General features: G+C 42.4%; 1 protein-coding gene across 1 annotated transcript; it reads left to right on the forward strand.

Annotated features, from left to right (window-relative positions):
- Positions 1-56: 56 nt before the first annotated feature.
- On the forward strand, positions 57-19082 carry clic4 (chloride intracellular channel 4). Its single transcript, XM_083923689.1, has 6 exons — positions 57-390; positions 10476-10585; positions 12590-12715; positions 13451-13557; positions 14607-14788; positions 17235-19082. The coding sequence occupies exons 1-6, from the start codon at positions 322-324 to the stop codon at positions 17397-17399; spliced, it is 759 nt and encodes a 252-aa protein (XP_083779815.1). The 5' UTR covers positions 57-321; the 3' UTR covers positions 17400-19082.
- The last annotated feature ends 4742 nt before the right edge of the window (positions 19083-23824 follow it).

Raw genomic sequence — 23824 nt, forward strand, 5'->3', positions numbered from 1 at the left:
ATGACATCACGCCTTTAAATATTCCCGTTGCTTCTTCTTCTTCCCACCCGTCCTCATCATCACCGCCCAACCGTACGGAGCCTCGCGCGGGTCCAGCTATGTGTGTGTAGCTTTGTCTCAGTTAAATAGCAACAAACCCGTATCTGGCAGACACCGCTGCCCTCTTTGTCCGCGCCGCTCAAACACACTTCTGTCCCGGGGAGAGAAAAAGCGCCGACTGGGCTTCAGTGCGGAGAGTAGAGGACCGAGCAAAGTCGGGCGTGGTAGCGAAGAAGAAAACTCATCTTTGTTTGCAACAACTTCAGAAAAGTAGCACCCAAAATGTCGCTGTCGGTGCCGCAGAACGGAGTAAAGGGGGACAACGAGCCCGTTATCGAGCTGTTTGTGAAGGTAAGACCGCATCATTCACGGAGGGGGTTCTCCGTTTCAGAGAAAAGCCAGAAGGAAGGTTTTGTGTCGCATATGCTTGTTTTTTGGGGGGTAGGGGGGCGTTTTTTTTTTCTTTATTAAGATCCATACAATGTCTTTTCTCCACTGTGGCCATGTGGAGCCTGCAGTGTCACAGGCAGGGCGGATGCAGCTTTTCTTCCCATCGTGGGGGGAAGAAGAAGAGCCTGCCATGCTGAAAACTGGCCGCTAATTCCTTAACAAAAGCTCAGTAGTAGTGGACCATAAGTCATCACTGTGACATGTGCTCACCGGCTGCGGTTTTATGCAGTTTTTAAAATGATTGATGAATTGTACCATGGACGCCCATTTCTGCCAGTGTGATGGAAAAAAAACATTATAGTGAGTTAGTATATCAAGAATAATGAGTTCCTCTCTAATTCTGACTCATTATAATGACTCACAGGGTCTTTTTTTCATCACACTGGCAGTAATGAGCTTTCTTAATATGCAGCTTCACAGAGTTATGGATTATTATGTTGTACATACATTATTCAGTATTCTTTGTAATCTCTAATGTGCCGTTAAAGATCTGGACTAGTTTGGTGGTGGTGTTGGGATGCACAGTTTTCCAAGTTCACTGATATGGCAAAACCATTCAGAGAAGTGCTGCTACTGTATGCTGTGTGCATATGTCATCAGTGTTTTAGACACTGGCTCTTATTTAATGTCTCCTATCTGAAAGTGTTGCCTTCTGGAAAGCACATTTCGATATGATAGATTAGAGAGCTTGAGGGGATTCTCTTCGGATCCTTATTTTTTTAATGATATCAGCAGTGATCATGTATCAAATTGTCTCTCTCGGCAGTGATGGGTGGTGAATGGCTGTTTTCCTTTCTTCAGCCTGCTGCTTTGCAGGGCGGGAAAAATGGCAGAGGAAAGAAAAAGATTGGAGCGTGGGGCTGGGGCTAGGACTGGGGGAGTGGGAGGGAGTTATGGGTTCCTGAGGGGGAGAGGCTGTGGGTGATGGTGCAGTGAGCAGGGTGGCACTGACCAGAAGACAGCACTCAATGGTTATGGGGATGGTGGATGCTTGCAGCAAAAAGATGAGTTATTACTTGTGTTTAAGCTAATAAAAACCTACAAATCCACTTTTAAAAATAAAAAAAAGTCATCAAATCATGCATGTGTAACCGTGTGTACCTGCCCAATGTCTTGGGCTGGGGTACTGTTCGCTCAGGCCTGTAAAAGTTGTACTTTATTTGCAGAAGTAGCTGTGAATGAGTCATCCAGTTTGTCAGATTCGGTAGAAATACAAAAAAACCCTTTGTGTTTTTCCCGTTGACCCCTTAAAGAGGAGCCTTTGTGGCGAGGCACTGGTGAGGTTGAGCAGCAGGCCCCTCGGTGAGGCGGCAGAACAAATGGAAACCAACTGGCCAGCACCATTTCTCTTAACCACCTCTCACAGCCTACAGGAGAGGTTACATCATCCACAGGGCCTGGAAGCTTTACACATGTGTCCAACTCTTCCCCCTCAGTCCCCCCCTCCTTGGACTGTGTAGCACTGCACGTTGTGCACACAAGTTTCTCCCATTGTGTGTTTTCTCTATGTGTGTGAGATAGTTTTTTATCTCTATACCCCTTGCACGGCGGTGTGTTATGTGCCAGTGTGACATGTCCACATATATTATTGAAGCCGTTGTTCTTACTGTGCTGCATTAAACACAGTCATGGGAGACAATGGCAGGCACGCAGGTTGCCATAGGCACACTGCCGCGAGCCGGGCCTCTGGGAACAGCTGATAACGAACTGTGTGCACTCTCTCTTCACACACAGCGGTGTCAGAACTGTTAGGGCACCGCCACATATAAAAGCGGACTAATTAAGCTTCTAGAACATGAGTTGCTGCTGTGTCTGTAAACACTGTTTACCCGTTAGAAGCAGCTGACTGTCCCAGTTTAGAGGCACTCTGATGATTTTGCAACTTTTCTACCCGTAGTGTTTATAGCTACAGTTGTCACAATGCTATGGAAACGCTTAACATTGTGCTCATCTTTGAGGGAGTGGACGTGTCATTGTCAGTTTATATAGCTCTCTGTTGCAAATGAGCACGATGTAATGACTTTGTAAGAGCGAAGATCGACCCTTGAGCTCATCACAGTGCAGCAGATTAGATATTGTTTTGCACATGAGTAGTAGATGTAGGGGTTTACTTCCCAGCATCCACCTGTGTCTGCTACACTTGGCACTTCTGAAGTACCCTATACCCTAAATTTGATGAATTCACATGCTGTGATAGTTGGGACATATATTACTCTGACATGAAGCTGAGAAGAATGAAAGGTTGCAGTGGAGTTATTGTTTGAAATCGTATAAACCGAGACCCATCCATCCGTCTCTCTTGATTACAGCACTACCAGATCGAATCAGCAATTGTCTTGAAAGCTCCTCTGACATCACGTTGCAGAAGATTCACTGTTGTTTATGTGTCATCATTAAATCATTCCAAGTTTTATATTTTCCAGCAGTTTTTCACAGTTATATAGAGCTGTGTAGTTAGTCATTCTCCACCAGTATATGAACGTGGCTCTATGACGGTGAACAGAACATAGAGTCAAGAGAAAAAGACAGGCTTTACTTGTGTATGCAAGTGTGCCAAGGTCACACTGCAGGTTAAAAAAAACCTTCTGCTGCCTCCAGACTTGTACAGCCGTGCCAGCAGTAACAGCCGAGCCAGTAAACATATTGGAAAAGTGCTTTGAAAGTCTGGATGGCGTAAGAGCCCTTCACTGTTTTGTGTACGTCCTTCAGGACAGTTCCATGGGAACCGGGGGGATGGAGCCTGCAACATGTTCGGGGGAAGGTACCAACAAAGCAGCACTTCTGTAGGGATGATCAGGGTGTACGCTCTGTAGGAGGAATTAATGCTCAACACATATAAATGCCCACTCAGATTTATGTCTCTTTGGACATGAGAAAATATGTTTATTAATGCATCGCTCCCTGAACGCTTAGTTGACAGTAGATTCTGTTCATCTAAGTTTAGCCTAAAGGCTGTGGGAAGAGTTGCTTTTGTTATATTGTGCAACATGTGACAATCAGACTCATGTCTTGTGATGTGCTGTTTTATGGAAACAAGATGGCCTTTTTCAGCAGTTACTGTGCTGTAGGTATTGCAGGATATTGAGTACTGCTGTTTTATAGGAAAAATCAATAGAGCAGTTAATTTTTTCCTAAAGCATAAAGCAATACCGCAGTCAACATCATGAGTTAGGGGACAAAGATTAATGTCTTGTTACTGGTGTAGAGTGCTTTTGCTGAGCTGTTATTTTGGCACTGTGGATTTGCTTTTGCAGCACCTTGCCTGTCACTTCTTCTTCATCGTAACTGTCCGGTTGATCGACTCAGAACACCAGCCTAGTTGATCTGGCAGTGCGTTATTATTTACAGATTTGAAGAGGAGCTTTCAGATCAATCTTTGCATTTTTTCTCACGAGACAGCATGTTCAGAATGCTGTGTTCTTTTCAGTTGAATAAAGGCTGGGTCGGTCCAGGGTGTGGCAATAAAAAAAATTAAAATAAGTATGAAATCATGTTGTGCCAATATATCCTGAGGGAAAGCTTAATTCGCCCTGTTAGGAGGAGGAGGAAGAGCTTGTCCTGCCCAATCAGGGAGCCAATGGCTAATGAGGCATTTCTCCTATGACCTCAAGGGGCAGGAAGTGAGGCCACCCTAGAACAACATGGATCTAAGACGTTAAAGATTTGATCCCAACAGAGAGAATTGTTAGTTCATGGATTGTTGTGTTTTACTTGTTTGCTAATAGGGCTGTACAGGTAACTGCTGCAATTATACCTAAGCAGATCAGGATGCAGAGGAAAAACGAGCCCTGACTCTACCTCTCTGTTACATCGTCTCTCGCTGTCAGAACGAGGTGTGTGACCCCTTAAATGAGGAGAATCTGCACCCGTTCGCTTCACGCGTAACTCAATCAGTACTCTCAACATGATCCAGTCTGCTTGTGTTTCACGTGCTGTGTTTTACATCGCAGAGCCTACATATAACCCACAGTGAAGCACCTGAACATGGAGGATAGGATGACAGGGGCATCTTTTTTTGACTCCTCATCACTCCATCAACGTGCACCGTGGAGTATCCCAAATGGAATAGAAGAAGACTACTGGAGCCCTTCACTTGTTAATGTTCTCAGTAATAATCTCAGTAAGGGGTAATATTTACTATTTCAAAGACAGAAAAAAAACAAAATAAATATTTCCATACCGGTCTTAGGTCACTGATATCATTACATGTGGTAATATGATACATAACTATACAGTCTACATTCATGCAAACTTAGTCTTGTGCGTGACTTGCTCCTCCCATTGTTTCGCATGTTTGATTTAAAAAATAAAAAATAAATTATGATGTTAAAAGCCAGACAGCATTGTCCCAGACTGGTACTGAAAGACAATTCAATTACAGGTCAGAGTGGACGCAACAGGCGAGTGGCCAAAGTGAGACGCACTGTCTGCTCAGAATTACCGATGAGGCCAGTGTTTGTGTGGCCACAGTGCAGGCTTCTGCTGCCGTGCAGGATATCTGGCATGTGTTGCAACAGCGTGCTGGCATTGTGTCTATGCCAAAGGGTTGGTTCATAGCTGTCTACACGAGAAATGTGTCCTGAAGGAATCACCACAGGATTCATTTAGGTTGAAAATTATGATATCAGCCTTGTACAACTAAGAAGTTCCAGATACTTTTTGGTAGACACGCAGAGGCTAGTTTTCCATGTTATTTGCTATGCAAATATGAAGAAAAACAGGGAGGATGAATATAAAAGTGGGGGGCGTCAGTGTGCGTGTGTGTGTGAAAACACTAGTCTGCCCTAGTCATCAGCCTGGGCTCTGTGTGTAAGTGGGTGGAGAGTTGGAGCTGGTGCCGGTCTCAGTATGCTGCTCAGTGTTTGTGTTAGACACTTGAAACAACAGTCAGTCAGAGCGAGGGTGATTGTTGGTTCATGCTGATCTCCCACATGGCTGTTTGTTTTCCCATCATTTTGGATCTGTGTTACTCATCACCAAACCTGTGCTTCCAGAAACCTAAACTGTCTGTTTGTCTTATCTCTTCTACACTGAGCTAACAGCAGTTTAAAATTATTGACTTAGCTTGTATCTGTAAGCCCCTTTTGGACTCAACTTTCCACAGAAACTGGAGGTTCTTAGACAGCGCTTCTGTGCTCCAGCACAGTAGGCCTGTGTCTGACTAGAGGTCTTAAGGTTTCCACAGAGTGATGTCAGCGTGAGTCAGAGCCCCACCGAGGAAGTGATGGTGTTTCCATATTCCAGCAGGATCTGACTCCTCTGTACACTCAGCTCTCTGAGCGTGGTCTCAGGACTCAGCCCCACCCAGTAGACCCCGAGTCATTCTGACTCCTTTCTTTTTCTAACACGTTGTGTGCTGGTCAGGAGGTACTTGACTGAAAAATGATTTCAAAGAGGGTAAATGTTTGAAAAATCAACCACTGGTATAAAGCATCACCTATTTTGGTCTTGATTTGGATACATTTATGACAACCAAAGAGATAAGACTATTCACAAAAAAGCAGACTGGAAACAAGACTTGGATGGATGGTATTTTGGCTCGAAGAACGATTAACTAACAAAATAATTATGGATTATTTTATTTTCGACTGATTAATCGACTATTTGTCTCAGCCCTATTCAGGCTTGCAATTCTGAATACTTGTATTTTCAGTGTTTACATGCCTGAACAGACAAAACATCAGCCTCTTGATTGGAAAAATATTGTAAGTGGCCTTCAAAACCTCTCTAGTGTTTTGCTTACAACGTTTGTAATTCATGCTGACGACCTGAGTTTTTCTGTCTTGGCTAGTACCTAGGTATCAAATCAGTCCACATGCAGGGCTTCTGTTCTGTTGCTTTTCTTGACATCTGACGAGCCTTTGGACTCGGACGTATTACAAAAAGCATAGGGGTCAAGAACCTAACTTTATTCCCTCAATTTGTTTCAGTTCAAGTCGTCGAAGACCGCCATGGGCCCAGTAACCCTGTCTAAAACGCTCAGCTTTAGGTTCAACTGCTCAGTCTTGTTACGATCCTAACCTCAGCCCAGACTGTATACTCGTCCAGCAAACGGGGAGAGGCGTTGCCATGACGTTACCATGACTGCCCACTCTCAAACGGACATTCCTGCTGTGTGTCAGAGCAGGAGGAGGAAAGCTTCAGCACTTGTAACATCGCCAGTTCCTTATTCGGTCAAAGTGTGGCTTGAACTTGCTGAGCAGCCCACCCAATTATAGAATATGAAGTGTGTTGGGGAGGGCAAGGCAAGGCAGCTATGTTACTAAAATTAGGCTGTGAGCAGAGACTGGGAGGATCCTGCCCTGCCTGAACAGGACCCATTGTCCCCCGAGTGCTGACTACTGTAACTGTGGTCTCACATCATCAGTTGAGAAAACGTAAAAGTTCAGTCTTGTTAGAAATATCTGTAAATAATTGAGAAAGCGGGAGAATAAAAGAAGTAGAGGTCAAGTTTAACAGCTCTTGCATTTTATGTGGCTGCTTGTAAAAATGTTACAGGACTATTCCTGTGAAGAGCATACCTTTCTGTGCCTGTTTTAAAAGTGCACACACCTGAAAGTGCATACATGGTCTTATTATGTGCAAGCTAAGTGGTTAAGGCCCAGGATCACACCTGAAATGTGTTAAGTTGGTCATTACATCAGCGGCTATGTGAGCATAATCACAGGGGAAGTGATTTAAGGGGTAAGACCAAACAGTGTGTGTGTTTTGTGTTTTAAAGACACCACTTGCTGACTGAGGTCTCATTGTTCTGCTGTGGGGCCACACTGTCCTCGACACAGACTCGTAGATAACATCCGAGTTGAGCATGACTCACACTCTCCACTGGGCAGCTGTGTGTGTTTGGCATTAAATAAACTAAGCATCTGTTGACTTACGGTCCATCCATTGAGCATATAAAGCTTGAGAGTCTGTTAGCAGCAGTCAGCTGTCGCAGCTTCTGTGCCCCAGATGTTGTTATTATAGCCGCTCACATCAGAGGAAAACTGTGTGAATCTCTGTGTAAGATGGTGTAACTGTCTGCAACACGTTTCATTTTTGATACAGAAGGCGAAATAGCAGGCTACGCACGGGACACAGCTAAGTGTTCCTGTGGATACTGCTTGTATTTGGATTCGCTGCTTTACTTCTTGGAAAAAGGGGAACTTTTTCATCTGGTGTGCCTTTCCTTATAAGGGCCCACTTGAAATAATTTCTTGCCTTGCTTGCGTTTTTATTGGGGTGTTTTTTTTCCTCCTTGCTAACTAGTGACGTACTAAAAACTCTACAAACAAAAAGCGCTTTGTGTTGTTGCTGTATAGTAGGTTCTCCAGAAGCCCTTTTCTGAATGTCACACTTTAACAGTGGCACTTTGGAAAGTGTTAGCAGGGTGGAGGATGACAACACTTGTGGGGGTGTCCTATAATCCTTATACCTTATACTCAATTTAGGCCACAGGCTATAAATTGGATTCCTGTTTTTAATTTTCATCGATCCCCCAAGTTTATTTTCTAAGGTGTTTACATTTGAAATGTTATTTACCATAATGATTGCTGAAGACTACCTCACGTCATACACTGAAATGTGGGGCAGTCCTTCTTTAACAAGCCGTTTGTGTCACAGCCGACGGTAATGTGGCTCCACCAGCATCATCACTTAAACTAAACAAAGCCCCCTCTTCGGCGGGAGTAACAGGACATTTCTGGAATAGTTTCTCCCTCCTCCCCAAATGCCCAACCCCCCCCACTGACTCCACAGAGGGGCCCAGGATAAGGGAAGAGGGATAAAGAGGGAAGGATGAAGAAACGAGCAGTGTGCCAAACGGCACACAGCCTCTGATGTTTGCTATGTTTTTCTCTTCCTCCCACTTAAAGCATCTATTACCACTTGTCTCCTACATGTCTATGATACCAAGTTTCTTCCCTATTTATGGTTGTGTGTATGTCTATCTATATCTATATCTGCTGTAAGTGTCTTTGACAGAGAGCTGCAGTCTGTTCTGCTGACCCAAGAGGGTAAAGCACTGCCATGGCTCCGACGACAGAAAGAAAATTGTGAAATGTCTTTCTGAGCTTCCATGGGCGCCTTCTTGGCCACTTGAGACACAGAACTTGAGCTTTAACAGCAGCTCATTGTGTTGAAGTACTGCGAACATCTTTTGATTTACAAATGGCATTGCGTCATGTGGTTTTGAATTTCTGTCCCTACGGAAAGGGAGCTTAATTCAGATGCTTTACCTGTGATTCGGTAATCCCCTCCACACTGTGTGCTCTTCTTTCCATGTCATATATGTCTGGCCATTGCCATGGGAACAGTTGCTGTGCTGCATCGCCACTGTTGATCCAGGACTGAATGGTTCTCTGTAGGTGTAGCGCTGTGGGGAAAATAGAGTAATCATCCCATTTGATGTCGGTCTGATCCACTAAGGATCAACTAATGCTAGTCTAGTCCATGAACCACGATGCTCCCAACACTTCCATGGGTGAAGCTTTATTTTAGAATTAAATCATGCAAGGTGAAAAGGGGACTTTCATACTTTCATTTGCTGAACAAAGGCAATGATTTAATCCAAGCTTTTCAGATATTGAATCCAGGGTGGGGGTGGGGGTGGGGGGCAGCCACAGTACAATGGGAGCCAGCAGGCAGATCAAACAGAGCCATCCCACTGGGCGTCACACAGCAGCCAGCCTGTCCGCGCCAGCAAGGAACTGCCAGACTCACTGCACACTCCAGAACAAAGTCCACTATTGAAGACGGAGCAGAACCGTCATCTCCGTTATTAAACAAATGTTCTGTTAAGATAGTGGTCGAGTTCAAACTGATTTGAATCCAATTTTTATTCAGCGCTCTCTTATAAGTCTCCAAGTTAATGTGTGCGTCTTTTTGCATCACCTCAGAACAGATGCAGAGGCCAGAGTGAATGTGGAGAGTGACTGAAGACACAAAAAACAATATTCAGACGTTTCAGAGGCTCTGCTACAGTTGTACGCTGAAAGAAGAGGTGCATTCCAGAGCGCTGATACTTGAACGACCTCCATGCTCGTCCTTGTAAATGGATGAATAAGGTGCATTCTTTGACCTGCATTGTCTGGATAATGGCATACCTCAACAGGCTTGGTATCAACGGAGCCACGTAGCTCTGCACCAAAAAAGTGGGGACGGAAATGGATTCTTAGATGCGTCGCGATTTCCTCCTGAAAGATTATGTCTTGATGCAGGAGAGTCAATTATTGCCCTGCGATATACTGGCGTCTCACGCCTGATGTCAGCTGGGGTCGCCTCCAGCCCCCTGCAACCGCGTTGGGGACAAGCTGTTGAAGATGGATGCATGGATGGATGGAAGTGATCAGACAGCGACTGTTTAAATGCTTGAAATCTCTTCTCCAAACTCAGTCGGCCTGGTGGTAACCGATGACCGTTCGTCATTCATTTGGGGGACACGCGCCGCTTCCATTGATACACCATTCCCAGCGCCACTGCTCAGTCTTGTGTTTGTGCAGTCTAGCAAAAGAGGAAACAAGAGGCGCTCCCAGTCTTAATCACTCCAGAAGTTTCCTCTTACTACTTGGACAGTAGTTCCGCACATTAACGGAGGGGAAGTGCGCTGAAGTATTTGAGACGAGTGGGTTTACTCTGTCCACTCTCTCCCTCCTACTTAAGTCTTGTAATGTGTATGAAAGAGTCGTTGTCTGAAATGGGCTCTCTCAGGGAGAGTGCAGTAAAATGCCCTGGGCCATAAAGGTTGTGCAACTTGGATGTGATCTCTGTCAGGATTGCCTGCTTGTTTCGGTCTCAGCTATAACTCACATGCTATCAGTGGTAGAAACCTGCTCCATCTCTGTTTGCTATCTTGTGTCTTATGCTTGCAATAATTTAATCTGGGATGTTCCCTCCCTGTGCCTAATGTTCTCCGTAAGAAAAAAACTGGTACCATTGTTTTGTTTCTCTGTCTTCAGGAATGGTTAATCTACTCTTATTCTAACTTGCTTTCTGTGTGTTTATTTAAGGCGGGAAGTGATGGAGAGAGCATCGGGAACTGCCCCTTCTCCCAGAGGCTCTTCATGATCCTGTGGCTGAAAGGAGTCGTCTTCAACGTCACCACCGTGGACCTCAAGAGGTGGGTCCTACTGCCATTCCACATTCTTCTCTTCTCTTTTTATCTTCATGTTTTGCAGCTTGTTCTCTTTTCATTGGTTATTCAACCAGGGTAAAAAAAAAAAAAAAAAATCTCCTTTTTCTTCCTTTGATAGCCACCAGTACAGTTTTTCTGGGCGTTTTCACCAAGGTTTGATGACTCTGTAACACTTTGATCCAGCCCCACCTCTAACATGCACACTGATTATTTGGTTTTCCCATGACCCTTTCTCAGTCCAGAGGAAAATAAACGCACAGATTCTGGAGAGGCTATTTAAGGTTCCGCTCACTTCCTGTCTAGATTTTTGGTGGGTAACATGTTATTTGTCACCACAGGCATCAGAAAACAGGGATCCTCTGCAATTCTGAATCCAAGTGAAAGTGCTTTCTTATGTGGATTCCAGTACCGTGTGTGTGTGTGCGTGCGTGTGCGTGTGTGTGAGATGTTTTTTTCCACTTGCTAAGGCAGGACTAAGCAAGTACCAGATTATTTTCAGACATGGTCAGATGGAAGTCTGGTTTATACGGCCTTTCTTTGTCATGTGTGTTTGACTCAGAGATTATTTGCGTGGTTCATCCGTGTGGCTGCTGGTTCCTCGCAGAGCTTCTCCTCCTCTGGAACGTTGTGACTATTGCTTGCTGATAAACACAATAGAGATGTAATTGTACCACTGTTGTGCAGTGTTCCTTTTTAGTTTTTAAAATGCCTGTACATTCATGAGTCCATAGGTTTCAGTATATTTGCATACATTTTCCCTAGCAGAGTGCAAGGGACAATAAAAGGGAGCTTGCTGATATCCTGTCAAAGACAGTTTAGCATGTCCGCCTATTTAGCGGTGTCCGTTTAACCATTTCTCAAACAACCCTGTGTTCAGCTGGAGTAACTACTGGGTGCCGTTTTTATTTCTTTCCAGAGAAGAAGAATGACTCCATACTATACAGTTTCTGTAACCTTGAGTAAACATAAAGTGCCTGTGTATTGCAAAAAAAGGTGTGCGTTTGCAATATTTATGGCTCTTTTTATTGTAGTTTAAATGGAACAACTGTGCATGCTGTTACACCATAAGTGGAAGTGTCTTATCCTCCCCTGAGTTTATGTCTTCTCTTGGGTCAAGGCTGCCGTGTTAATATTTGTTTCTCTGATGTGTCTCAAGGCAGTTTTCAACCCACTCCTCAGCGATATCATTGGCTGAGGGTGCCACTTCCCCTTAACATGCCAAAGAGTTGAAGTCATTTCCCATTTTTTGTGCCCTCAGATGGTCCGTCCTAAAATTCAGCCACCGATTGGGCCAAAAATATACCACAAGCCTGCACCATTTGTTGATGTTGTTGCTAGATACAATAGATCAAAGAGGATTCACACTGTCTGCCGGCTAACGCCTGGCAAACAGCTGTGTGTTATGTCGTCTTTATACTGAAGGGATTTAAGCGTCTGGGCTCTGTGGATTTCAGAAGTTGGTTGTGTATACACTACTCATTTGACACATGCTCATTTTTTTTGTTTGTGTGTGTCACTGTCATCTGCCCGCCTGCCTGCTAGAGACATCTGGTACATAATGTGCTGGTTTGAAGGCCGCACAGAAGGGAACAAACAAACACACTCATGGAGACAGACGAACACACACATGCACAGTTAAAGACAGAGCACTGAGCAGCTATAATCGGAGGAGGAGGGCTGGATGGCTCTTAAAAAAACGTGGTTTTCACTCTCAATTGCTTGAACTTGTGTGAACTATATACTATGTATATATATATATATATATATATATATATATATATATATATATATATATATATACATACATATACAAAATATAAGCATCGTTTTGATGTGTTTAACCAGAGAACAGCATACTAGTTATGGATCTTGTCTCAGTTACAGTTCTTCCATCTTACTTATATGTGGGGACGAAAGCAACTCTTTCATAGCTGCATGGCTTTGTTCCGTTTGCTTCTATCCACTAAAGTTGGTCCACTTGTCTTCCAGGAAGCCTGCAGACCTCCAGAACCTGGCCCCGGGCACACACCCACCCTTCGTCACCTTCAACGGCGAGGTGAAAACTGACGTCAACAAGATCGAGGAGTTCCTTGAGGATGTCCTCTGCCCACCCAAGTGAGTGCTTTCTCATCCCCGTGGCAACGCCATGAAGAGCAAAACCAACAGTGTGTCAGGTCGTCTCTTGACCTTTCTGGCTTCTCTCAGCTCCCCTACTGTGGACAGAGACCTTCAGAAATGGGTCATGAATATATACTTTCATGTTTCGAAGAAATAATAATAATTAGCCTACAAACAGTTTGGCACTGTAGTTTTAAGCAGCATTACCCAAACTGAAGAAACTGCATTTGTTGAGAACTATTTTCAGCGGCATTTGGTGTTCTAGTAATTATTTACGTTAGCAGGACATGTTTGTGGTATTTATATAAGCTGATGTTCATGGTCATTTTCAAACTGTTCAGGTCTATGACAGAAATATGCTGTACTAGGATTTGGCTATACAAACAATACTTAATGGGGCTTGTTTTCAGTAAGAAATAGCTGAAAATCACCAGAATTTCGAGGGTTCCCATTCATCCCGAAAAACCTGGAAATTGATTAAAATGACCAACTATCTTGTCCTGGAAATTTTGAATTGTAGTTCAGCCCCTCACTCAGATGTAAACCTAAGTGTGTATTTTGTTTGAAAAATAACTTGTTGGTTTTTTTATAAACTAAATGATATGACTGTTTGTGAGCAAGTGTTCCAAACTCAGGGTTCCCACTCTTTATGAAATCATTTTTGGGGACATTTCCATGATTATCCTATATATGTGTCTATGTGTATTTACCTGTATGTGTGCTTGTGTGCAGGTACATCAAGCTTGGTGCAAGACACCCCGAGTCAAACACAGCTGGTATGGACATCTTTGCAAAGTTTTCAGCATTCATTAAGAACTCCAAACCAGATGCAAATGAGGGTACGTTACAGTTGTATCTATATTACACACACACACACACACACACACACACACAATTGAGTCCGCTGGCAAAGAGCATAGATCCAGAAACCTTCCAATTGTGTTGGCGGAGCTCTCTGGTTGCTAGGTGACGTTGGTAGCCCTGCCCTGATTGGTGGTTTACAGCCTCACTCAGGAACACAGAGCTTTTGTTCCACGTCTCACCTGGTGGAGCTCTCTGGAAAAACCACACAGCAGCTAACCTGAGAATGAACTAGTGCTCTCAATCTCATCCTTCCTGTTCTTGATCCATGCACCCCGACCTCTGCTGGTTTTATCAACAATTTAACAGATACGATTACTGGATAAACATGGAAACATATGTTTATGTATGTCATTTATTCTGTTGGATCCTTAATGAAACAGTATGTGCAACTGCTTCTTTTAAAGGAAGTTTATGGTAGGCACAAAATACCAAGAATCGGTGTCATGTTTTAGTTGGCTAGTCTCCACCCTGGGAAAATATTGAGCCATGGATGTGAAAGCCAAGGCTGTGTCAACAGGGTCCGAGGCTGAATCTCATGGTTCAATGATAAGTGCTTTCTGAAGTAACAGGTGAAATCTACTGTTGAACAACCAGATCAAACATTCCTGTCATATTTCCCAACAATAGAATAATATTAATGAATGTTCATGTTGATGGAAAGATAGGGTGAGGACCAAGTATAACACCTGTGCAATGAAATGCAATCAATAAAAATGTGTGGTGAGTAACAGCTTTTAACAAGATGGTTTTGGTTACAGCAGCGCACCATTGCATTATAGTGCTATTGTGTTAGATTGCACACGTGTTCATGGTGTGTCTGTTTCCTGCATTCATAATGTACACAGTGTACAAGCACACAGGGGCTTGTCTCCTGGTGAAATGCTGCCCTCATGTGGGTGATCAGCATATAGCAGCTGCAGTAAGAGGCCTCTGGAAAAGTTATAACAACAATGTTTAAAAGATTATTTGCTAATACTGAATATATAATCAAACCATTTTTGTAATATCTCTTATCTACCTGCAGCTTTGGAGCGCGGACTTCTGAAGACACTGCAGAAGCTTGACGAGTATCTTCGCTCTCCGCTGCCCGACGAGATCGACCACAACAGCATTGAGGACGTCAAGGTTTCCAACCGCAGGTTTTTGGATGGGGATGAAATGACCCTTGCTGACTGTAACCTGCTGCCCAAGCTGCATATAGTCAAGGTGAGCACAGGAGGATTTTAAACATCACTGAATCTTTGCTGCGATATCTCAGTTGACTTCTTCCCTGGGAGCACACAGCCTGTACTACAGATATCTCCCTCACGCTCCTGTTGCGCCGGTCTGGGTGGAAGAGACTTCAACTATTGGTGCGTTTAGATTGTCGCGGCCTAATCAGCCAGTGGAAACACTTGTATGAGACTGCAGGGCCGTTTTTAAGGCATAATGTTACCGAACCTCATAAACCAATAAGAATGATAAAGCACTCACTCAAACAGGTCAAACAAAAACCAAAAGGGGGGGTCGGAAAGATATCAGTCAAGCAACGAAGTGATTACTCACCCAAATGCTCCAAACAAGGAGTTTAATTAGGCAAAATACAGTAGGTGAGTGGACTATAGGTATGCAGGACCTTTTTCTCATTTGTCGTAACACAATCTGTCCATTCAGAAGTTAGATTTTCAGAACAGTTCAAACACAGGCCTAAACTGGATGTCACTGGCCAAATGGCACATTGTGTTTGCAAAATGGCTCTAAAAATCACGATCGATCATGACACAATGTACAACAAAATACCAAATATAGCTTTCAATATGAACCACTGCAACCTTAGTTTGAGCTACTGTATATACCTGTTTGTTGATACTTTACATAATTATGGTATGTGCCAAGAGGTGAGCAAGCCAATAGCAGCATGAATTTTATTATATTCTCCAAAGATGAGTTGATGAGAGATTTAAAATAAATGAAGGAAAGGCTGTACTCTGCACATGCACCTTTTTTCATGTATTTTCGGTGCCCTGTTGAAATACTGTAAAGAAGAAACAGCCATAAACTAGGTTTTGACCTAAGCTCATTTCCATACTTTTCAAACTCAGGAATGCGTACTACTGTTAATACAAATAAAAAGAAGTTGAAAGCAACCAAATAACTTTTGTAGAGTTTCTGGTCTTTCTATGAGATCTGTGATCACTGTGGTTAAAAAAGGATTTGAAAGAAAGAAACCAATGAAGAAATGTTTACACATGAGAGAGAGACGATTTCTGCTGTGCTCAGAAGGTGATGATGAAGATCAAGTTTCATTATTGTTAATCATCTTTATTATTTCATTATCGTTTCATTATGCGTGTCTTAGCAGTTCAGAAAAAACTGTAAATGAGTTTGGAATGAGGGTGAGAATAGTTTTAATTTCAGTCATATTGTGGGTGCTTATGTTTCTCAAAACGAAAATGAAACCTTTTTCTACAAACCACATTTTCCGTTGTTGCAAGGATGTTGATACAACTCTGTAGTGCTGCAACTGCTGATGATTTCCATTGGCGTTTAATCTTGAGAACAATTTTCTCAATTAATCATTTGGTTTATATAAATAAATGGTAACAAGTTGATGCCTTCAAGTATCTTGTTTTGTCCAAAACTCAGATATTCAGTTTACCATCATGACAACAAAGAAAAGCAGCAAATCGTCTTCATATTTTAGGAGCTGGAACTGAATCTTTGGCATTTTCTTTTCATGACTGACTTAAGCAATTACTTCACTATCAAAATAGTTTAATTCATTTTCTGTTGCACTGATTAAATGATTAATGGCGCACTCCCCCTGTCCATTCGTGCCGTGCTTTAGCATAATTGTTACCCCTCCCTCTCCCCCTGCGGCCCAGGCCCACTTGAAATGATCCGGCCCTTGGCTCGATTGATTCTTGCCTATACATCATCATCCCTCTGAGATTTCGTTTTGTCCGACTGTTTTTAAATACTTTTATCTGATTATAAACTACAGTCAACACTCCACCTCTGCATCAGACCACCGCAAACCGTTCGGCGGCATCTTTCATGTCTGTAGCGGGGAACAAAATAGACATCAGGACCTCCGTCAACGCTCATACTCATACATCATCACTCATACATGTGCGCATGCTTGTGCTTGACATGTGCAATCGTGCTTTACTAAGCCCACCTCTCTCAACTGGGCGGCAGCCAGGAAGTGTGCCGTGCCTAGACACGGAACAGTTGTACTCACACTGGTCAAACGAACTAGACTTTAGCCATAAATCGTGCATGGGCACGCTACGAATGGATAGTGTGAGTAGACCCTAAAAGTCCTTACTGCAGCGACCCAGGTTTAACTCCGACCTGCAGCCCTTTGCTATGTGTCGCCCTCTCTCTTCCATTTGCTGTCAACCATCAGCTGTTCTATCTCAGCAGAGGCATGGAAAACAAACTATAATTGATAAAAAATAGGCTTTTGAAACCTGTTAAAGCACTTTCTGTCGGTGTGCCTTTTGAGGTCGAATGGACAGTGTGAGTGCGCCCTAATAGTTTCAGCTTTACAATTCCACAAACTATTATAGAAGTGTAATTTTGATTTTGGATTACAGTACTAAAATCTCTTTCTGAGTTAATAAAATACTTTATGGTATGATTAATAACTTCTGATACTTTCTCCCAGGTGGTGGCCAAGAAGTACAGAGGCTTTGACATCCCCAAAGACATGACGGCCATCTGGAAGTACCTGAACACCGCTTACACACGCGAAGAGTTCACTAACACCTGCCCCAGTGACAAAGAGATTGAGATAGCCTACGGAGATGTAGCCAAGAGGCTGGTCAAATAAGATCCTCTGCTCTGACCTCCTCCCTTCATTCCTCACCTGTAACCCCTCTCTCTCTCTCTGTCTGTCTCTCTCTCTGTCTGTCTCTCTCTCTCTCTTTCTCTCTCTCCTACATCCCCCCCCCCCCCCCCCCCTCAGCACCAGGACTGATGTGCTCATTCACGAGAAAGAAAAAACTCTGGACTTCTTTTTCCTTCTCTCCTCATCTAGAGCAAAACCCAAATGCATGAACCCTTCGTAACCATTTTTCCCCCTCCGATTTTTATGAAGACCTCTTTGTTTTGTTTTTTGTTGTTGTTTTTTTTTTTTTTGGTTGATTCAGCAAAAGGTCACCAGCGTTCCTTTCATCTTTAATCGCTTTTGTTTTTAATTTGCTGATGAATGTTGTGAGACGGCGAGGCAACCAGACAGATGTATCAGTGCTTATCAATGTCGGGAGCCTCGTCAAACGCACTCCCCGATAAGTGACCTTCAAGCTGACCTTCTCTCTGCGTGCAGGCGAAAGGTCACAAGCTGTTTGTTAACTTTCTGTTGTCTGTTTTGATATTGACACCGCTCTAAGATTGCTTTAAAACGAAGACTGAGAAGCAGTTTTCTCCCTGTCTTTTGGCTTATTAAGAGGCATTGTAAACAGTGTTGAAGCTTCAGTGTTTTTGGCTCAAGTATTTAAGTAGAAGCTAATCCAAACCTGAGTGGTTCACATATCAAGTGAGAGATGCTTTATTTTTAATGTCGAGCTGCTCAAAAATAAATCAAAAACAAGTGTAACTGCAGGTAAAGCTACCTGGTATCCATGCTCTGATTTCCTCATTGCCTCAAATAGGCAAGTTTTGTAGCTCAGCTCAGTAGAACTGTAGGGGATTTTCCTGTTGCGGCTGCAGTAGTAACAGCTCAGGAAACATCTAACCTGCGGTCTAAGAAATAATTATCCATATGTAGCTTACAGCTATTCAAGGAGGCTTTTGAAGCATGAAGTAAATCTTTGGTCGGGCTGACTGTAGCGGTAGTTTGGATTACACGTGGCGGACCAAAAAGGGGCACATTATACTGGTCTCACTGTGGATAGGATGACTCCAGCTATGTAAAAAAAAGAAACCACACACTCTCACTGTTTCCTTCTCCATAGCATACAGAATGAAGGACACTAATGTGCAGTTGGGCACCAGGAAAGATATTTATGACAAAACGAATGAGGAGAGTAGCAATGAAATGAATTCCTGTTCTCTTCAGTATGTAGATTGATCTCTAAGGTAGTGAATGTATGTTCTGATACAGTAGCTCCAAAAGTGCTTTAGTTCGAACTAAGCAGAATTTGTATTTGGTTCTTCCCGTTTGCCATGTTTTTTCAGACATTTTGTTAATGACACAAATTTGATATAAAAGGAATTGTAAATATTTTTGTTTTGATCGCTCAGAATTCAACGTGTAAATTTTATACATTTCATTAGAATCTTGAGAAGAAAATGGGCTAATTTCCTGCCTGCTTGGATTTTAATTTGAGGTAAACCATCTCCTCTTTGCCTTACTTGTTTTTTCTCTCTGCGGATGTTTTGCAGGATGTTTTTCAGAGATCATTTCAACATGAGTGTGATGTTGTACAAAGAAAATATCCAAGCTATGTCATGGCTTTTTTTTTTTTTTTTTAACAATATTGACTGAATTGAAATAAACTTATTGGCACTCTGACTCTGTTTTTGTATAAACAGTCTTGTCATTTACTATAAGAGAGTGGGGTGTGAAAAAAATGTGTCCGCTGAACATCAAAGAATGTAAACATGTTGTAGTAGAAACCCAAAATAGAGGTATGAACCTGAATGATGAAAACGAAAAAAGAACCCATTTGATCTAAGTCATCATGTAAGTTGTCATCACTCCAGCGACTCGTATCTACAGCCTTATAGTCCAACATGTTTGCAGTTAAGCTTGAGGGTTCTTTTTTGACCTGGGAAACAACACAAAATGAATTCTCTATTGGGTCCAACTTACTTGTTTCCCAAGCTTTTACCATATCGTAACCAGATATGTGGCCAATGACCACCTGAAGAAGATCACAAGACTAAGTTGGACAGCAGGTTGAGAAGTATTTGTCGAAATTCATTAGTTATTTTGAAGGTTCTCATCTTTGTACATTGATGCCACATTCTTCTGGGCTGGACCCTCACCTGTGCTTTCTATACTGTGATGTGTCAAAAGGTCTTAGAGGGAAAAAAAGACTGTTGCACTTCCCCACCTCTCTGGAGTTACAAAAGTTACACAAATGCTGATGCAACTTTTCAATCTGAAGTTCTTTTTAGCGCTTTTATATCATTTTATATAAGAGCAGTTGGAGGTTGATAGGAAAGGAGGTAAAGAGAGGGATGGCACACGATTCAAACCCAGGCCGCTGCCAAGGACTGAGCTTTACTGTGACGAGCTAGAGGTCACACCAAAACTGAATTATCCCGCAAATCAGATACCAGTTTTCGGACCAATTATGAACATTACCTAAAGTAAATCATATTTAGTTTCATTTGATCTGATTACACTGTCTTAAAAAGCAGCTCTGTGTCAGTTCTACAGGGTAAAATCCAGATATGGGCCGTTTTAACCTGAAGTATCCAACAGAGGGACCCAGTGACCTTTAGTGGCCTCCATGAGCTTCCCAGCAAAGACAAAGGCACTCTTATTTCACTCTTTAAAGGTAAATTTTTTAAAGGTTAATGTAGAGAATGTTTTTTTGTACTATATCCTGTATTACAAACATCTCATATTAGTTTTTCTTCTTCTCTCAGGTCACTGATACAGAAATACAGAAAAGTTTGGGAGCCTCTGGGCCAAAGCATGTTTGTTTACAGCTCTCTCCCTCTTCAAGGAATGTCTCATGTGGGTGTCCACCCACTGTGGGCTCCACCTCTGTCTGAAGACGCCCTCTGGCTGTCAGCTTGATGGTGTTTTTCAGCCAGTTCCCTACTGTTCTGAAGCACAAACAAGTCTTTTCTGCAGATCTGCTTGCAGCCAAAGTTTCACAAGAGAATGAAAAAAAAAGGTGTGGGGGCGTACAGTTTTTGGATGCTCTCCAGATCATTAAAGTGTCATGTTTCAGCCCTAGACATTCTCTACTGCCTTACTGGTGAGATATAGTCTCCACTTGTGATTCACAGGCAGAAAAATTCACCCATACACAAACAGACCGACTGTGTGTGTGTGTGTGTGTGTGTGTGTGTGTGTGTGTGTGTGTGTGTGTGTGTGTGTGTGTGTGTCAGTGTGAGGTAAGAGCAGACACAACAAGTCTGGCTGTCGTACAGACCACACACTCATTACAAGCAGGGTGGGTGTATTAGTGTAATTGGGTAATGAAGGTGAGCCAGGAGGGCTGAGTACTGTTTCTCTAATGTGTGTGTGTGTGTGTGTGTGTGTGTGTGTGTGTGTGTGTGTGTGTGTGTGTGTGTGTGTGTGTGTGTGTGTGTGTGTGTGTGTGTGTGTGCGTGCATGCGTGCATGCGTGTATGTGTGTGTACAGAGCAGGGCTATATTACACACCATGAGAGGGAGCCAACAAGTCAGCTAAGAAGTGAACACACACACAGGTTACAGTCACAGTTGTTTCCTTGGATTTTCCTTTGTTAGGATGAGGAAAAGGTGTAGCTTTCTTCAGTTTTTTTATATACATTTTTTGCCATCATGCTTTCACTTTAACAGGCAACTCAACCAGCTGTGTATTTTTTTTCTCAATATGCTCAGCAGAGTCTTTTTTTTGTTTGGCATCAGCTCTTTCTCTGCAGTGCCAGTTCAGTTTTCAGGTTTTACACAACACCCATTTATACAGCTGACTAAATATTTACACTGGTAAAGTAGCTCGCTCAAGAGTACACAATGATATCCCAACTGGGTTTTGGACTTACAATGTGTGAAAACCCTTCTTTGCATATGGACTCTGTGCACCTGACATTTGATGTGGCTACATAGGTTGCTTTGCATTTGATTTAGCCTGTTGATTGACAGCACACAGGCCTACACATGGGATATAGTATATGGATGCAAGAATATTTGTATTCCCGATAATTTGAAAATAACAATTTATGTTATGAAATATGTTTTCATTCTTAGTTTGCATAACATCCATAACATTCCATTTATACACCACCACTTCCATTGTGACAGCCGAATTGAAAAATGAACAGATAAATGTTATTTTCAGGTTTCAAGTTCAAGTTCACCGTAGGCAACATTAGAGTTGGTTAAAGAGGAGGCTACAAACAAACAAGTGTGTGCACATACATAAATCTTCCTTCTTTTTTTTAAATGAATAATACATCATAAAAAAAGCCATTTTTTATGAATTATGACCAAGTCAAAGAATTAATTTCCCCCACACTTTTTGCATTGGAAAACATAAGACCGTATGAGATCATTTTAATCAAGAAGACACAAAATAGATTATTGTGCAGCATACAGTTTTCTTTTTTGTTATTTTATCAACTTGTGTGGTCCCGACACGCAGGTTAGAAACCACAGGGACACTGAGCACTGATACCATGTGGTCATGTACCTTGATGATAATAATTTGGACATGAAAGCATTCTTCTCCTGTTGTTCAGTTACAGCACTCAGCCAATCAAAATTAGGAGACATATATGTGATGCCATGAAGCCAGTTGGGCTCCGTGGCACACCTTGAAGCAAAATAAAAAGTTCCTAGCTGTCTAAACATGGTGTTAAATAGTGCGTGACTTCAATGGCTTCACTCAGGTGTGCCAGTTGTAACAGTTTGCTTATTTTACATGCTGGCAGGAGAGGCAGGATACTGGCACACTTAACGTAACCAAACTGACGGTAATGTTAATGGTTCCACTTGTACTTTCAGGATGACTCATGTTAACTGGTGAGAAAAGTCAATTAGAGATTTTTAAATAATATATGACACCATTATTCTTGCCTAAACAGAACGGTAGCCCATTAATATTCAAAATTAGCTATTATGTGTCCACAGCAGCATGGATGGATAGGCAGAGGTGCTGCTTGCCAGGCAAGGCAGGCGACTGCTCAGGGCCCCAGGCATTAGACGGCACCCAAGGGCTGACAAACTTTAAACTACAGTAGGAGACCTGACCATCCCACCTGACTCCACCCACATTAATAGGTTTCAATTACAAGTTCCTTTTTCGTGTTTATTTACATATTTTGAAAATAACTAACTTTGAAAATGACTAAAATATACACTTTTGATATATGTAACACCAACTCAGCTAAATCAATTAAACCCCAATAACCCTAACACGTGCTACAAGTATGGTAGAGAGGGCACACTACACCATTGCCCACTGATCTGGGCGTTTTGGAGTGGGCTAATGGATATGATCTTGCAGGTTTCAGGTATAACACTAATATTAGACCCCAAATTATGTGTCAGGATTTTCCCAATAAACCATAACCTTAGCAAGGCAAATAAATCTCTGATTATTTTTCTGCATACTGCAAGCCAAATACACTATAGCCAAATCATGGAAATCCACTACTAAACCAAGTATTAGTGTCTGGCTTGCAGGACAATGAGATTCACTGGCACTGGAAAAACTCAGCTTCACATTAAAGGGTAAATATCTAGTTTTTGACAGTACTACCTGTATGTGGAGATCTTTTATAATGTTCTTAGAGGGGAGGAAAGCTTTTTAGGCATACTCTCCCTGTATGCAAACCGTCAACAAACGAAAATACCATGTATTTATTATACGCCTGTTTGTTTGTTTGTTTTTCGCTCTTTTTATTTTTTATTTGAAATGCTTTTCTTTAAGGGAGTTTACGGATTATTTATGTTTTGATTTATGTTCATGCTACTGCCCTGTGATGTTTGTCTCATTCAAGATGAGCCTTATTATGATAGTTCTGTTTTGCACCTTTACTATATCTTGTTGTAGTGTGATTATTTATTCTGAAAATTAATAAACACATTTGTTGAAAAGAAAATATATATACACACTTTTGAAAACTTTTCTTTGTTGGTGTCAATGAATGATGAATGCTGGTTCGAGGGGCTATGCTGTGAATTTTTGCCAAGACCCCCGACAGACTCTAGAACCGCCTCTGTGTGTAGGTCCATTGGTGTGAACCATAAAAATATACATACAGTATGTTTGAACCTGTGAACATACTGTAGGTGTGAATCACTACCTCAGCTAATGAGCCAATTAGAGCCAAGCACAGGCCAGGGCATAGGCCAAGCTGTGTTGTTGTTGTTGTTGTTGTTGCTGTTGTTGAGGTTGTTGTGATGTCTAGCGGTGAATTACTGTAGACCTGACCGCCCCATAATACATTCCATGCCTTTTTATATACTCTTACATCTTCAGAAATGTTGGCATTCAGAAAATATATTGGCCTCAGCTCGCGACCTTAAAAATTCTGCGACTGGTTTGTTTGTCTATCGACCCTCCAAAATGAGGTGTGTGTTCCTTGC

This window comes from Echiichthys vipera, assembly GCF_963691815.1.
Source record: "Echiichthys vipera genome assembly, chromosome: 12".
NCBI classification, from domain to species: domain Eukaryota; kingdom Metazoa; phylum Chordata; class Actinopteri; order Perciformes; family Trachinidae; genus Echiichthys; species Echiichthys vipera.